The 16,843-nt window shown below is 35.8% G+C and overlaps 1 protein-coding gene across 2 annotated transcripts in view; it reads right to left on the reverse strand.

Moving 5' to 3' along the window:
• The window catches only part of DTHD1 (death domain containing 1), a 61,506-nt gene extending 45,388 nt beyond the window's left edge, over positions 1 to 16,118 (reverse strand). Inside the window, exons 1-5 of one of the 2 annotated variants that reach the window (XM_010962714.3) lie at positions 15,659 to 16,118; positions 12,739 to 13,351; positions 9,043 to 9,373; positions 6,313 to 6,492; positions 5,001 to 5,245 (exon numbers count right to left, since the gene is read on the reverse strand). In XM_010962714.3, the coding sequence (XP_010961016.3) occupies positions 5,001 to 5,245; positions 6,313 to 6,492; positions 9,043 to 9,373; positions 12,739 to 13,351; positions 15,659 to 15,929 (1,640 nt within the window). In that variant the 5' untranslated portion in view covers positions 15,930 to 16,118. Of the gene's footprint in view, positions 1 to 5,000; positions 5,246 to 6,312; positions 6,493 to 9,042; positions 9,374 to 12,738; positions 13,483 to 15,658 lie in introns of those variants that run through there. The other variant, XM_074349442.1, reaches the window with a different exon arrangement.
• Positions 16,119 to 16,843: the final 725 nt, after the last annotated feature.

The raw sequence follows: 16,843 nt of genomic DNA on the forward strand, positions 1-16,843 counted from the left end.
TATTTTATTGCATAATATGGAATACGTTTCTATTCAGTAAATTAATTTCTCCTTCCATTACTGTCAAGAAATCTTTTCTGGCTCATAATTAAGTGACTCATTTTTTTCCCCCGAGAAATCATTCACACATGTAAGAATGTATTGCAATAAAGATCTTTTATTCTTTATATTCAGCCTATGTTTTTGCCTCAAATTGGTTTTATCTTTTCGTTTTATGGGGCATGGATTGCTTCAGTGTGTTTCCATTTCCACAGAAAATGTTCAACTGACATTCACCCTTTGATGAAAGAATGTTAAATAAATAATTCATATAGGTTCTCATTTGATCGTTGTCTGCTCCACTGGATAGGGAAAATGCATCTCCCATTTCTAGCACTAATAGCAACAGAGCATATTGTAACTTACCAATTTAGTATTGTCAGAAAGTATAGAGAATTAATAGCACAACTTACATTTCCACAAATTTACTCATTAATATATTTGCTTCACCGAATTCAACATGGCCAGCTACTATGCTGCAATTACGCTGAGTGAAGATAGATGGGAGAGGGAATATCCTAGCATTACAGCATGATAGAGGATGTTCACAAATAGGGCTGCCACAAAGAGAGGAACAGTCAGTCCCTCCCCGAGATCACAGAGCGTCTTGACAGATAGGGAAATATTTGAGCTTCAGCTTACAGAATAAATGAGAGGTCTTCAGCTAAACATGGTAGAAAAAGGGTTTCCTAGCAGAGAGATCATGTACTAAGGAAGGCAAGGAAATGGAGGAAAAAAACGAAATTGGACCTTGGCCAACGGAATCAATGACAAATGGCAGTCCTAGAACACTGGACTAAATGTCACACACACACACACACACACACACACACACACACACACACACACACACACAAATTAGAGGAACTCAAAAAGTGGAAAGAAAATCCCCTAAATCTGGGGGGAGGGGAATTGCAAAAAGCTAGGATTCTCTTTCCTCCCTAGGGAACGTGAGGGACTGATTCTAGGAACCCTCCCACTCTTATCAGGCTGTCCCTACCCCACCAACCATGCACACACGCCCGATGTTGGGGGTGGGGGGGCTGGAGTTTAACACTCACTCAGGCACATGAGATACAGCCTCCAACTGTTGTTAGCTGGAACTAACTCACTCATAAAACTGGAATCCCCAAAGGGCAGCACTGGCCATGAAATAAGAAACAACAAAAACAACCCAAATCCCACTGAATGTTAGCTCAAGAAAGCACCAGTGAAGCACACAGAAGCTCTCTGCGTGGAAGGGGAGGGGAGGAGGAAAGCTGATCTGATCAAAAATTATAATCAATACTTGGAAATGAATTTCTAAAGCTAAGAGATACGGAGCGGAATTAGTGATGATAGGCATTTTACTAGATGACACCATGCTAACAGGTATCATAGTTAATAACATCATGCTAATAGGTGATCGAATAATCCAAATGAGAAATAAAATGTAACTGTTTGCAATGATTAAAGGAATAAAAGAAGAAATAGAAAGCATACTGATACAGGGGTAACTTGGAAAAAGGTTTTTAAAATACAGCAATAGCCTTTTAGAAATGCCAATTCTAATTATTAAAATAAGCAGCTTAAACTGACAGTAAAACTGGTAAAATATATAATAAACCAAAGGAAGTCTTTACAAATACAGCATATAAAATATTTTTTAAAATATTAAACATTAAGATTAAGATGGACAATGGTATAAGTTATGTTTAACCCATCTATATTTATTTAATACAACTGATGATTTTATTTATATAATCTTTTTGTCATCATACTGTTTTCTTGTTTTCTTTCTGTTATCTTTTTGCCATATGAACTTTACTTTGTCTTTTTCTTTTTGCTTTTATATTATTTATGTTCAATTCCAGATTTTTGAAAATAAGAATGACTCTCTATTCTTGATTTCTTAAATTTTATTTTATCAAATCAGCCCATTAATTTTATCTACTGATTTATTGTAAGAACATGTGAGTAGCACATTTTGTGAGCCCCTGTATTTAAAAAAAAAACAAAACACTTTTTTTTAGATGAAAACCCTTCCCTTTGAAGGTTTTAGTCCATTTTTCCTTGATATTCACTGCTACAAAGAATGAAACTGGGACTAGACTGATTTTATCCTTTTTACTTAATCTATTTCTGCTGAATGGATGCTTATAAAATGTATGTTTTATTTAAATGTACAGTTTAATTTGCCATATTATGTCTAAATATGGGATTTTTTCATAAATTTTGAAATCAGACTTTCTAACTCAAAGTTTTAATCAACATCAGCAAATTACATTTAACTACGCCTTTGATTATTGCTTCTTTTACGGTCATTTTGGTCTCTTTTTCAATGGTTCTTGTAATTATTAGGTTACATAACTTCAGATGAGTCCTTATCATACTTGGTGACTTTTCATCTCAGCTTGTAATCTTTGTGTCTCATCCTGTTGTCCTTTACACTTCTCCTGGTCTATCCTGATGGCTTTCTGTTTCTTAGAAATTTTGCTTACTGGGTACTACCAAACTTACAAAATAGATTTCTATAATATTCTCCAGGTAACTATAATTCTCATTATTCAAATTACTGTGAAATGTCAGGATGATGTCCTATTTCCTTATGTCTATAGTTTTTTGTTGTTGTTGTTGTTGTTATTTTTGTTCTTCTTTTGAAATCTTGGTGTTGATTGGTATTGATTTTTTTTCCTTAAGACATCATGGAGAATTTGGATTTTTTTTCCTATCTTTGAATGAATATTTGTCCACCCACTTTTCAGTTTGGTAGCCACTTAAATCTCTTTCACAGATCTAGAGGGCAGATCCGTGTGCATACTTTCTAAACCAATTTTCAGTGTCTAGTCATTTTTACTGAGTATAATTTCTCTGGGCAGAGGTGTAACCTTCTCCTATCTGTGCTGACTAGTTTTCCGATGCTTTGAATCGATTAAGTGTGTGAAAACATGCCACCCTCAGCATGAATGTCTATTAGGCCTCTTATTGCCTCTACTTTTACCCCTATGCTTTCAGCAACTTCACTTTTTTTTTTAATTACAAATTTCCAATTTCTTTCCACATTCTGCCCTGTTGTTTCTGAGGGATGTGGAAATATAGCAAAGGAGGGGCAAAGAAACTCTCATCTAGTCACTTCCACAAATATGTGTGTATTACAGGGACACATTTATATTCTCATTAGTATACACAGACTATGCGATTAACAATCAGGGACAGGAAAATTGTTTTTTCTATCATCTTTCTGGCAAATGGAGCTGCTTTGTTTTATGATGTAAAGTACATGTCAGGCACAAATTATTTTTCATTAATCCTTTGCAATCTACCAAATGGACAATAGAAATTCTTACTAGATTCTAGCAATAGGTCAACAGTTGGAATCAATTTTTAGAGTTACATGCTCACCTTTAAATATATGTGTGTGTGTGTGTGTGTGTGTCTGGTATATATGTATATAAAATACATATGTATATGTATTTGGGGGTATTTGAAAGTGAATGTCTTAATCTGTTAGACTAATACATTTTAAATTGGAAGTTCCAGGATATTTTTGGTTTTAAATCTTACTTTACCATGATAGACAGGAACACGGATTAACTCAGTTGCCAATTGGAGTATAATTTCCCAAGTAGCAAAAATCTGAATCATGCCTATATTTCTATGTCACCTCTCACTTAGCTAACACTAGGGGAAGTCTAACTTCTCCTAGCCACAACCCAGTGTTCTACTATTGCCAGCTTCCTAAATTAGAAATACAGTGGGAAGTGCAAATATTCCACTTCTCAATTGCTAGTTTTGCAGCCTCAAACTGAACAGATGATGACTACATATAGTCATGACTAGAAATGGAGATACTTGAGTCCAGACCAAGCCTTAGTCCATCCTCCCTCGATGTCCACAAGACATTGATTCCAGGACCCCACAGATACCAAAATCTGTGGATGCTCGAGTCCCTCAAGTAAAATATGGCACAGTCTTTGCATATAACCTGCACGTATCTTCCTGTATACTTTTAATTATTTCAAGATTACTTATAATACTTAGTACAGAGTAAACACTATGTAAATAGTTGCCAGTTTGTAGCAAATTCAAGTTTTGCTTTGGAGAAGTTTCCAGAATTTTTTTTTGTTTTTGTAAAATTTTCACCCCACAGTAGGGTTGAAAGTAGTATCAACCTACAGATAGTTGTACTAGTTCTTAGTCTCATTGAGTTTCAATCTCTTACTGATGAAATGAAGGTAAGGTGGTGGGGAGGTTGGATGAGAATCTACAAAAGGAACCCGGCAAATAGTAGCTTCTCAGTTAATAGTAGTTATTATTTCAATCAAATGTCTGAAGTTGTTTCTCCCTCCGATGGTTTTTCAAAGAAGAAAAAAATTTCCCTTCAGAACCAAAGAATAGAAAGTTTCCCTTCTTCCTTTCTTATTAGGGAAAAAAGTATTAAATGAAAGGACAGGAATTAAGATCAGAATTAGTATTACTCAGTGTACCCTATTTGTTATTAGCATTTCACTTCTGATTTCATCTCTGGCTAGTTACTCAGTATGTAAATTAGTCTTATTCATGAGGATTTTGTTTAATTATAGAAATTAGGAGAGAAAGGAAACTGCCTACATGGTAAATATAGACTCAAATTTAACTTGTTTTGTAGACGATCAGGTTAATCTTTTCCCCACATTAATAGAACACTCTTAACCACAGAAATTAAAATCATCATATCATATCTTTATAATTAATCATATAATTTTTTTTTGAAATCAAGGATTAATTTTACCTCTTTTGTGTCAATCTTATCACATAGCATACATTTGGACACTTTACAGCTAAAATCATTACCCTTCTGGATCCACAATATTTTTTTCTACATTAAAAATATTTCATAATATCAGTACTGATATTTAAATATGACATCTGGTTACATTTTTAATCACTTAAGTTTCTTTGTTTACCATCAAGTTAATTAGTGACAGTAAGGTCTAACTCACCGGTTGAGGTATAAAGGTATGATTCTGTTTGTCATGGCACTAGTTGCTGTTTTATGATCTATCTCAGATCCAAGATTTTTTTTATCAGGGTGTGGAGAACAAGGTAGGAATACAGTGACTGGCTTCTGGAAAAGGTGTGTTGATGGGTGCTGAACATGAATCAGAGGGCTTGTGGAGAGTAGTGAGTAGAAAGTATCTTGCTGAGCTTTTAAATATGCCACCAGAGATGGGTCAATTGGTTGGACCTAAACAAAGAAAAAAATATATATATATATATTCCTGTATTTTGATAGCAAAGGATGCAAAATATCAGCACATTTCTGAGTCAGTTTTCTGAAAATTTAATAGAACATAGTTTTATACTTTTTCTATACCTTATTGGCTGGAATCAACACTACAATTGTTTATAAAAGAGCACAGCATTTGGTCCTCTCTTTAGAAAGCCTTTCTGAAATCTAGGTTCCCTCTCCTATGTTATAAATAACTGAGAAACACACTTAATTGTAGGCAACAAAGTGACCTAGAAAATAAAATAGACATTTTACATAATTTCTAATTAGAACTATTGTTAGAGCGGGTGATTTTCAGAAACTAGAAAAACAAGACTATATTTATTTGTTTCCTCTCATATAAAAATGGCTAACAAAAAATCTAGCATAATTCCAAAATTTCAACGTTTATGGAAAATATTTATAAATACATTATTTATGTTTTCTCCCTAACTTTTCTTCTTCATTTACCACTTACAGTAACAATGGAGAAACAGGGAGAGCTTGAGGGAGAGTTGAGGCCAGAAGGATAGGAAATATTGAGGAAACATGTCTTCTAAACTGTACATTGATGCATCATTGTACACCTTGCAAATAATGTTTGTGTGTATTAAATCCTCATCCCCCAAATTAAATGTAACCAAATATTCATAATCATAAATTTTTAATTGATTAGCCTCTTATTTAGCCATCCTCTCAGGTGGAAATCTTGAATCAGATGAAAGTCCCAATGTCTGGCATCAATTCTATCATAGATATTCAGTATTTTTTTTTTGTCAACAAATATCATAAACAAAACAACAGAAAAAAAAAATAGCTAGAAAAGACTTTCAAATAAGGCAAGGATTTATTTTGGAATGAGATTCAATATGCTCCAAATCGTCACTGTATCACTGATGACACTAGCGTTAGATCATTAAAACTATAGGAGAAAAATTCATTTACTATTATTTTACATATTTATGTCTTCTTCATCCTTTTAGGACCATGTTTGATGGCCCACAAAATCTAGGAGAAGAAACCCACCAGCTTTTAATATTTACCTTTAACTGTACAAGCACTGGTGAGCTGAAAACTCCTGGAGGGTAATTTAAGGATATTCTGGGATCCATGCTTGGCTTAAGAGTAAGGCCTTTCTTTGTTACTGTAAAAGACTCTTTCTTTAAACAAGACACAACAGAAAAGATACCCAACTTGTAAACTTTCACTTCAGCACAGGCCCCCTGTATAGATTAAAGGACATTAAGACAATAAGATTAAAAGACATCAATACAGCAGTGTTCTGGGAGTACATGCTGTGTATGACTGTGGAAAGGGAAAAAAGACCCCTAAAAACTATATGCTGTCCCTATAATCTCCCACAGTCGAGAATTACTTCATTAACCCCAAAAGGATGGTCCTTTCATGAGATGAAGTAGTAGATATTAGGAGTTTCTCAAATTTGGACTACACAGCAGAAAAGAGAGAAATGTATTTTTAAAATTAAATTATTTCCCCCAAAGTGTAAATGTATAATGGGCAATCACATTTAGTGTTTTCACAAATATTAATTATTTTGGAATCCTATCCTCTTTTACCAGCATGGACTTTAAATATTGGCCTTTACTCAGAAGATTTAACACTGTTTTAGGAATTACAAGGACTGAAATTTCATCATTTGGGTAGTTTACACAAGTACTGTAGCACCCGTACTGTCAGTAAATTCCTCCTTCTGACAACTCACAATCTCGTGATAAAGTCGTTTTCTCTATTTCCCTCTTCCATGCAGTGGGAGCAGATGACTGCAAAGAGACACATTTGTGTTTCTTTTTCACATAGTGACATTTAAAATTGGAGTGCATAGATGCAGGGACATATTCGAGCTTTTTTGTCACACAAAAAGGAACTGAGTACATAAATGAAAACAGAATTATCTATTCAGATAATCACCAAAGCTTAAAATGAAGAGGAAGACTTAGAAGTAATCTGGTCTATTCATGTTTCCCTAAACACCAGCCGGGCTCCACCCTGGCATGAGTGGATAATCATGCAGACACACACACAAACATTTCAAGGACAATCACAATGGAAAATAATCTATCATTTGAAAACTGACTAAGAAAGAGATTTCACAATTTCTCTGTGTGAATCCATCGCTAGGAAAATTCAGGGCATGATGAATGTTCCTAATTGGCTGGAGGGAAACAGTGAGAGAGAGAGAAGGGTTTTCTGGGAACTGGTGGTGGTTGCCATGCATTTAGAGTATTTGGCAGATTCTGGGGAAACGGAAGGGTTTTTAAGTGGGGGCGCGTCATGAATAGAACTCTGACGATAGTTTATCTGACTCCAGAATTAGAATTCATAAATGTCATATGAACCGCATAAACATTTGGAAGGAATCCAGAGTTTAAATTCTCTTTAGTTAAAAATAGGGATAACTACAATTAGAAAAACATAAAAAGAAAAGTGTATGCTTTGTTTTTTCAGTAGACAATGGTTCTCTTACTTTTTTTCTCTTGTATTACTAAACATCTTGCATGTCTATTTGTTGAAAAGCACATGTGCTATGAAGTTTTTGTTTTTTTGTGACAGTCAGTGGAGTGGTCAAGATTAAACAGCCACAATCAAGGGCAATGCTGACTAGATTATTATACTTACAGGCTTCCTAGACTAAATGTAAAATGTCTTAATTGCATGAACAGTAGTAAATAATTAGAACAGGCTTAGCTTTCATATTCAAATGTATAATCTTGTTTGTAGCTCAGAAAAGACCCAAGTCAGAAAAGGAAGAGATGAATTAAAAAATTGTTTGTATGAGTGGATTTTTTTTAATATTTATTCTTTGCCCTCCTCTTCAAATAATGACAACTTATATAAAACTGAAAAGAGAAATATTTTAATTGTTTAAAAGTAAGTTCAGTGGTCCACAGAAGAACTTTAAATTTTAGTTCCCATCAACTCTATGCTAAGTTTAATAATTGTGTATATATCTTCTTCAAAACATATGAATTTATCTCCGTAGATGGCTTTGGAGTTATTATAAAAAAGTCTACCATGAAAAATGACAATTTATTAGCTACTAGCATGTGTTTATAGGCTTCCTTTTATCTTCTTAAGAGCATTTTTTTTTTCATTTAATCGTTATGACCCTATCAGGTAGACACTGTTGTGTTCAGTTTTTAGATGAAGGAATTGAGTCATAGTGAGGTTACATAATTTACTCAAGCTCACATAGCAAGAAAGTGTAGGAACCAAACTTCAGACCAAGCCAGTCCTCCTCCACAACCCACCTCCTAACTACCACATATACTGTTTTCCATGCACAGACTAAAAACATGATTTGTAGACTTAATAACTATCTCAAGGCACACACACAAACAAATTGTTTATTTTTTACATATTTTTCCAATCCATGAATGATAAAAATAAACTACTATCATCTGGGGATTCTAGAATTTTTAAATTTAGACCATCACAAGAAATGTTCATCTAAAGCTAGTCAAAGGCTTGAAGCTGATTAAACCATGATGTTGGCTTTGCTTCCCAGGCAAAATGATAACACTTTATGGGCCCTACACTTAAGTTCTTCATTCCCTAATTTGACCAATAAGCTCTGCTCTGTGACCTTTATGGTCGGCAAGGAGAAAAAACAGAAAAAGCACGAATTTACTGGCATAAATCTTAATCAACCCTTCCATTTGTTACCAGTGGAGCAACTGTATCTATACTAGCCTGTATAATATTTAGAAGAGGAGTGAAACAGCAAATGTAGATGTAGCCAAGGATTTACTGACCTTGTAACTTCCTCTCATTCCTTCCAGTGAATTTGGAGTCAGGTAACTTGATTGCATGTTTACGTCAGACACTTTCACCATGATGTCTCTGTAATTTCCCCTGTAACGTGCAGCAAATGGAATTGCAATGCTTATTGGAAATGGAATTCTCTTTTCCATATCTGAGCACTTAACAGTGATGACATTGCTGACCAATTCTTCATTATCGCTCACTGTTAAAGAACTCATGCTATTAATTATCCGGCATTCTAGATGTTGTAGAACATAGGATGGTGCTGTAATATAACAAGACACTTGGGGGACAGTATCGTCACTCAGCACATCAAGAAATCTGCAGGGGGAAAAAAGGACATCATTTTTTCAGTTATTTGAATTATGGACTATGCAGTGAAATGCATAGAAGCACAAGTCGTAGCCCCATATTGTCTTGCTATGACTCCCACTCTCCCACTTACTGACGGTGACTTTGGGCAAGGTACTCAGCCTCTCTGTGCTTCAGTTTCATCAACTGTAAAGTGACGATAAAATAATATGTATCTCATAGGAAGGCTGTGAGAATTAAATGAACTATTATGAGTTAAGAAATTAAAAAGCTATGCCTGGCACATAGTAGATACTGTATATGTTAGCTACTGTTACTCTTGTTACTATTGTTATTAGTATAATTATTTAAGCAGTCGATTTATTCCTCAATTTTGTTCATTCAAATATGAATCTTAAAATTGCTGGAAGCTTCTTGATAAACCAAGTCCTAATACCTGAGTAATTTTCTAAATTTTGATATTTGAATTTATATATATATGTAGTATTGGAATTGTTTAAACACCTTAGATCTAATGATGATGTTTATTGTATTTTTAAGAAAAATTGAGAAAGGTACAAAAGTACTGTGAATTTATGATTAATCAAGGTAATTAGAATATTTACAATTCTCAAAGAATCAATTCAAAAGCTTATTTTGACAATTGGTTTTACTGTTGCTTTTTGTACCATCACCTTTGCCAAAGATTTTAGAGTCTTACAGATTGAATTCAATTTTGAGGTCAGTCCCTTACTATTTGTTTGACCTTCAACATTAATAATTATTATTAAAATACTTTAGCTCTTTCTATGAACCAGGTTTTAGGCTACACATTATTTCATTTAATCCTCATACTATGGAGTCAGGCAGTACCATTTTACAGATAAGGTAACTGAGGTTTAGAAAATTTAACTTGCTGAAGATCATACAGGTGGTAAGTCGTAGAATCAATAACTGAATCCATCCATCTTTAACTCAAAACCCCAGACTTCCTAGTATAATATCATACTTCCTCAAATCATTCCAAAACACTGGTTTCTTTATCCATTACAAAATTGAAACTAATACTAAATCTACAACAGTGTGAAGATTGAATAAGATAAAATATTTGAACTTCTTATAATAGTGAGTTAACACAAAATGAGTGCTCCATAAATGCTATATCTCTACATTAAAACTACCACTTTATGTTTCTCCTTGCTACTTCTCGTTTCATACCAGTGAAATGATTGAAATGTAAGCAGTGTTAAAAATAAGAGGATCTCTGTAAAATGCAGCATTAGTACCCAGTTGTAGAATAATCAGGTTTTAACTATTTTTCAATTAGTAGTCAATCGACTTTTACAGTGCCCTCTAGCCTAGAAATCTAAAAAAAATGTTGAAATTGCAGAGAGTTATTTGTATTTATAATTCTGAACCCATGACCTTAGAAGGAATAGAAAATGACCCAGCACATGGTTCTGTCTGAGTATTCTCTGATAATGGTGATGATGGTACTTCAGAAAATGAGATACACTGTTTAATAGAGGAGACAATGATCCAGTCTTATGTAACGTCAAATATGACCCTCCTCGTGCCCTGGACAACCATCTCAATGCATTCTTCCAAAAGGCTGACAGACAAAGTAGGGTGAGGAACCCTGTAAATGCTTCTATTTCCCCTAGCCCTAATCAAATAGATCTAGTCCAGCCACTAAAACGATCACATTGGTTTATTCTAGTGGTGTTTCCCTTTGAGTTTGTACACACTAGGACAACTACCCTGGAAGAGAGGGGCTTTTTTCAGAACGCTCTCCAGGGAGGATGCACAAGAGGTTCCAAGCTAGGTTTTGTTTATGAGATTCATCTTTTTTGTGGCATGATGGCTTCCTAGCCTGAGGGATCGCAATGAGTAGTCATCTTCTCAAACATGCAAGCCAAGCAAAATTGGTTTGCATGCCACAGAGAGGAAATCGCTCACTAGGGAACACCTAAAGGAGGTGTCAGAGGGAGTGGTTCAGCAGTGACTCATTAGTTGATGCTTTGAGTCATTTCTGAATGTGAAGATGTAAAGTGTTAATGTTTTTCTCAAGTGAAATGGGCGGCCACATATTGACTAACAGTTGTTTTAAAGGATCAGTAAGTCTTTCAAACCAGGGGGGGTCTTTCATGCACTGAATGTAGTTCTGTGACATCTGCAGAATTCATTAGATTTTTTTCAGACGTGTAGGGAATCTCACAGCTAAACTAGCTCAACCCTTTCATTCTGTAGATGAGATAACTAAAGTTAAAGTGAGCAAAATGACTAAAATGACTTGCCTAAGAGCACTGACTCATTTGTGATGTTGTGCTGGAAATGGCATTGTACGTCTGAAAGAGCAGAGGGGCTCAGTGAAAGGAGGTAGTGTGTGGGAGGTGGAGAAAGTGAGGGTTGCTGGGGGTGAGATAAATCAACACACTGTTATTGAGCTAAGTGGGAACATCTGCCAAGAGACAAGTGCTAGGCCCTTTACATGACTTTTTCATTTGACCTTCCCAACTACTCCAAGAAGTATATACAATTTCTACAAATAAGAAAACAAGGCTAAGAAATAAAACAAGTTGCCCAAGATCATAGAACTCGTATATCATATTTTTAGAGAAAAATTTAAAGCTGACTCCTAAATCAGTGATTTTTTAAATTACTTTTCCCCATTGCCTTCTAAGTTTCTTATTTTTACCGAGAAAGTAAGGCTTGTGAATATTTTATTTGGCAAGTATGGATTATTATTCCTTTGTACAGGGGAGATAATTCATTAAATAGATCAGTCAATTTCAACATTTTTTTTGAAGGCTCGGGCTCTCTGAGAACCTGGTGAAAGCTCTGAACACCCCCAAGGAGATAAAATAGGTATGAAAATATACATTCAATTTTACGAACCTCCCAAAGCTTATCCATGAGCCTTCCTAGAGTTCTCCAGACACGGGGTAAGAATTCATGATGATTTATAAGTAAAATGATTCTGGGAATTTATTTGAAGATACAAATAAGATAAATCTGAGGCTACAAAATTCTCTTTTAATATTTGAACTCTGCAGCTTCCTAGTTTTTCTTATGATAACTAAAGAGTAGTTATTTAGAAAAGTGTCCATTCTGGACAATTGTTCATTTTGACTACTTTATTACACAGTTACTTCCTTCTTCCTTTAAAGAAACATTTAATGTTTGTTTACTGAAACTAAACAATATTAGAAATAGCAGCCATATATATTTTTATGGGATTAATTTACATGGAATTATTGACATGTAATATCTTTTGGAGATCTGAAAAGTAAATATAAAATTTTATCCATGTATAAAAGCTATGTTTTATGTACAAGTGGAGACACACCTGTAAGTCGGCATATAGAAGCACCTCTCACATTGCATTTACTTACTCCTTTTCCATTATGTTTTTCCTTTGCTTTAGACTCTCTGAATCACTGAGAAGACTATTCATGCGTTTATTGGAGACATCACATGCTGTTGAGGATGTGGTAATCTCTTCTCTTTGGCTTTCTGAGGTCTCTTGAATCTCTCTTTCTGTTGTCTGGATTACGTCATGTGTCTCTTCCCTGTTGGCATTTATGTTTTCAACAGTCATGTGTTCTATTTGTTTACCATCTTCATTTTCTGCATTATCTGGGAACATTTTGTTCTGTGACTCTTCTTGCCCTGTTACATCTCCATTTAATAATGGATTGTTTTCTTTTTCCACTAATTCTGAACCCTTATGTATTTTATTTTTTTTAAACTGAACCTGGTTTGTGTAATGACTTTCCTCTCCATTTGTGGGAGAAACAGGAACTGTTTCTATGACATTTTGTTCCCCTCTTGCAGCAATGTCTGTTGCTTTGATATCTTGAATGGCGGACATTGTCTGCCGTGGAATACATTCATCACGCATGCCGCATAAATTACACATCTCCTTTTCTTCTTTCTTTAGAAATGTAGCAGTGCTCCCCAAACATTCATTTATTTTCATGAGGCAGTCTATGGAAGGAATGATTTCTACACACACAAGACACATAAAAAAATTAATACAAAACTAAACCAAATTATGTTTCTCCAATGATATGCCATGAGGTATGGAGAGATACACCCAGAAATCTACAAAGACCCTTACCAGGCATTTAAGCCCCTCTCCCTCTTGAAGAAAAAGTCACTTGTACAACTGTAACTTTTTTTTTTAACACACCTAGGAGTTGGGGACATGTTGTCTTTTAATATAGTAGCAAAGAGTCAATCTAATTCCTCTTGCATGTGAAAATGTTTTGAACATTTGAAGACAGGTATCATAACCCCCTCCATAAGATACTATTCAATTGAAGTCAACATCTTCAATCATTCCTCATTCAGAATGATTTTGAGAATTGTTTTCTTCTTTGGATATACTATACAGTTTATCAATGATCCATCTGTAATTATTTGCCTAAAGTTTAGCAGAGCTCTTCAGATGAGACTTGGGTAGTAGGCATACCATAGATACATTACCTCTGCTGGTGAAGATGGTATATTTTATTGAGTACTTTGTTTGTCATGGTGATTGGATTAGGTTCACACCATTCCTCCTGCCGAGCTTGTGATCATTGGCAATTTTCAAATGAGTCTTTCAAAGAATAGCTCTTATCATACCAATTCTCTGATTAGAACCTGGCTACTCAAGAAGTAATAAACCAAGTGAAGCCTCATCACCCTGGTATAAGCCCTCACCATGATCTGATCTGATGTACTCTCTCCCTGCATCCCCATTTCTTGTTATTCTCCTATTTGTCCATTCCTCCTCTCCTCACAGCTGGAGTCACCTGATGGCTTCCTACAGGCTTAGCGACTCTCCAATCTTTAGAATTCAGTTCTGAACTCGGGAATATGTCACTTAAGGCCCCATAGTTAGTGTTTTCAGAATCATCACTAAATCATCCTTTCACTAGTCTAACTTTATTTTCAGGCTCCAGTTCTGACAACTTGTTTTTTGTCTTATGTCTGAGACCCTGTCTTTATTTTGAACTCCTCTTCTGGTAGCTGAGTCCTTCTCATTTTCCATGAGTAATTATTTGTCTTTGTATGTTGCCTAGAACCACATTCAGTTTTCTCCAGAGATTCGGTTCCTATCTATGTACTCTAGCTGATGATCTCTGGGTCACACGCTTTTGGACAGATTCCCCTGATGTCCACTATCTGCCTTCTAGACTGAATTTCTTAATACTATCTGCCCTGGATTCCTGATTGATGAGACCTGCCCACTTGCCTTGACATCATTTTTGTGTGTGTGTCTTTTTGGGGGGGGGGGTTCTTTTTTCTTTTATTGAAGTATAGTCAATTTACAATGTGTGTTAATTTCTGATTATACAGATAGTCATTCATTTATACATATATATTCTTTTTCATACTCTTTTTCTTTATGGGCCATTACAAGGTATTGAATATAGTTCCCTATGCTATACAGCAAGACCTTATTTTTTAAATCTATTTTATATATACTAGTTAGTGTCTACAAATCTTGAACTCTCAATTTATCCCTCCCTACCCGCTTTCCCCACTGGTAAACATAAGTTTATTTTCTGTATCTGTGAGTCTGTCTCTGTTTTGTAAATAATTTTTTTGCGGACAGTATATTATTTAGAGTTGGATTTCACGATGCCACCCATCTTCTTATCTAGAGTAACTGTTGTTGTTTAAGATCATATGCATCGGATATCACGTTCTTCCTGCGCACTGTACTTCTCAGTATCCATAACTCAGCCTATTGCCGAGAACCTGTGCCCCTCTTAGTGTGTGTAGAGGTCTAATTCCATATCCCATCCCATCTCAGTCTTCCTAGTGTTTTTGCGACTAATAGGTTCAAGTTTAAATAAGTATAAAAATAGAATATCATATTCCAATATAGAAAAACTGCTTGTTCTGTCTCAAACTAAGCCTATAGTTTCCTACATCTAAACCTTGGATCCTGCTAACAACACCTCTGTCTGGAATGCTCTTTCCAGGTGCCCAATTTCTGGCTGCATAAATCCTATTTATTCCTTAAGCTTCAGATTAAATACTACATTTGTTCTAGAGATAGTCCCAATTCCCCACTCTAAAAATAGAATCTCACCCACTTCAGAAGACTTAACCCACTTCATTTGTATATCTTTCATGGAATTGGCCTCAGCGTCCCTTGCATTATCGTGTGTTTGTCTTACCTAATTTCCCCTGTTGCATTGTTAGTCCCTTGTGGACAAAGACTCTATCTTAGCCTTTGTATGCTCCTTAGCCCCCTCTCAGAGTGGCTATCAATCAATATTTCTTAGAGAAAGAATAAACAGAAGAAATACTTGCCTTGTCTCCAGGTACCATGATCCTGTTTGTCCAGCAGCACGTACAGCTGCTGGCAGGCGGAGTGCAGAGTGCCTGCAGCGTGCTCCAGGAGCTGGTGGAGGGCCCCGCTGAGCTCCTGACCCAGAAAGACCACCGTGGCTACCCAGGTGGCCCCACCAGCCCCTGCGCCAGGGTCACTGCCCAGCAGCGCCTGCTTTAGCATCAGGTTTTGTTTCCAAATCTGCTTCAGCGTTTGGCCTAGTTTACCTGAGCCTATGTCTTCTGTATCCATGTTAGGCTCCAAGAGTGACAACAAAGCCTAAAGGTTTAGCAAATTCAAGCTTGGTGATAGTTTTTTTCCTTCTAAAACCTAGGAGACGATCCAAGTCAGCTAGCCAAGTGCTTTCCTGCAACATAATAGTTTGTTCAGCTTCTTGTTGACTAGTGAAAAGTTACTAGGTGACCAAAGCAGGGGCATTCCTGCACCCCGGCTGCAATTGTGTACAGAACAGATCAACTGCAGGGACAGAGCTGGCTCACACTATCCCACTCTCCCTGTAAGGCTTACACTTCAGTGTACGAAGGAAGCCCCATATACTTGTCAAGTTCTGAGGCAACAAAATATGGATTCTGTGGTAGGATGAGAAGTATATTAATCAAAGGTAAATTCTTTTAAAAGTATTGCTAATAATAATTCTATGTGATACTCAAAAATACTTATGAATGAACTAATATGATATCTGAATTGCTTCAAAGTTATCTGGGAGCTTGGAGAGTAGTGTGTAGATGAATAAGATTGGCAATAAGTTAATAATCCTTGAAGATGAATACGGTTACATGGGGTGGGGGGGGTCTTGATAATTCTCTCTAATTAGCATATATTTATCATATTTTTATTTTTTTAAATGTAAAAACTCCTCCTCTGCTGGAGCAGAGTCTATTAGCACTGGTTAGGTAAGTTTAATTAGTACCTCTCCTCCGGCAAGTCTCCTGGGAGATGGAGCTAAGTCCTTGGCCTCTTTACTCTCTGATCATTCCTCTCTAATTGGATGAAATGCTCCTTCACTAAGAGAAAGCAAACCTGAAGAGTGTCTTTCTCTGAACCAGCAGGGCATCTTCACCATGTATGATGGAAATTCAGGTACAGCAAGTTCTCACCACCGCTGGCCCCTCAGTCTACACACTATATATGAGGCCATTGCCATG

This window comes from Camelus bactrianus, chromosome 2 (assembly GCF_048773025.1).
Source record: "Camelus bactrianus isolate YW-2024 breed Bactrian camel chromosome 2, ASM4877302v1, whole genome shotgun sequence".
Lineage (NCBI taxonomy): Eukaryota > Metazoa > Chordata > Mammalia > Artiodactyla > Camelidae > Camelus > Camelus bactrianus.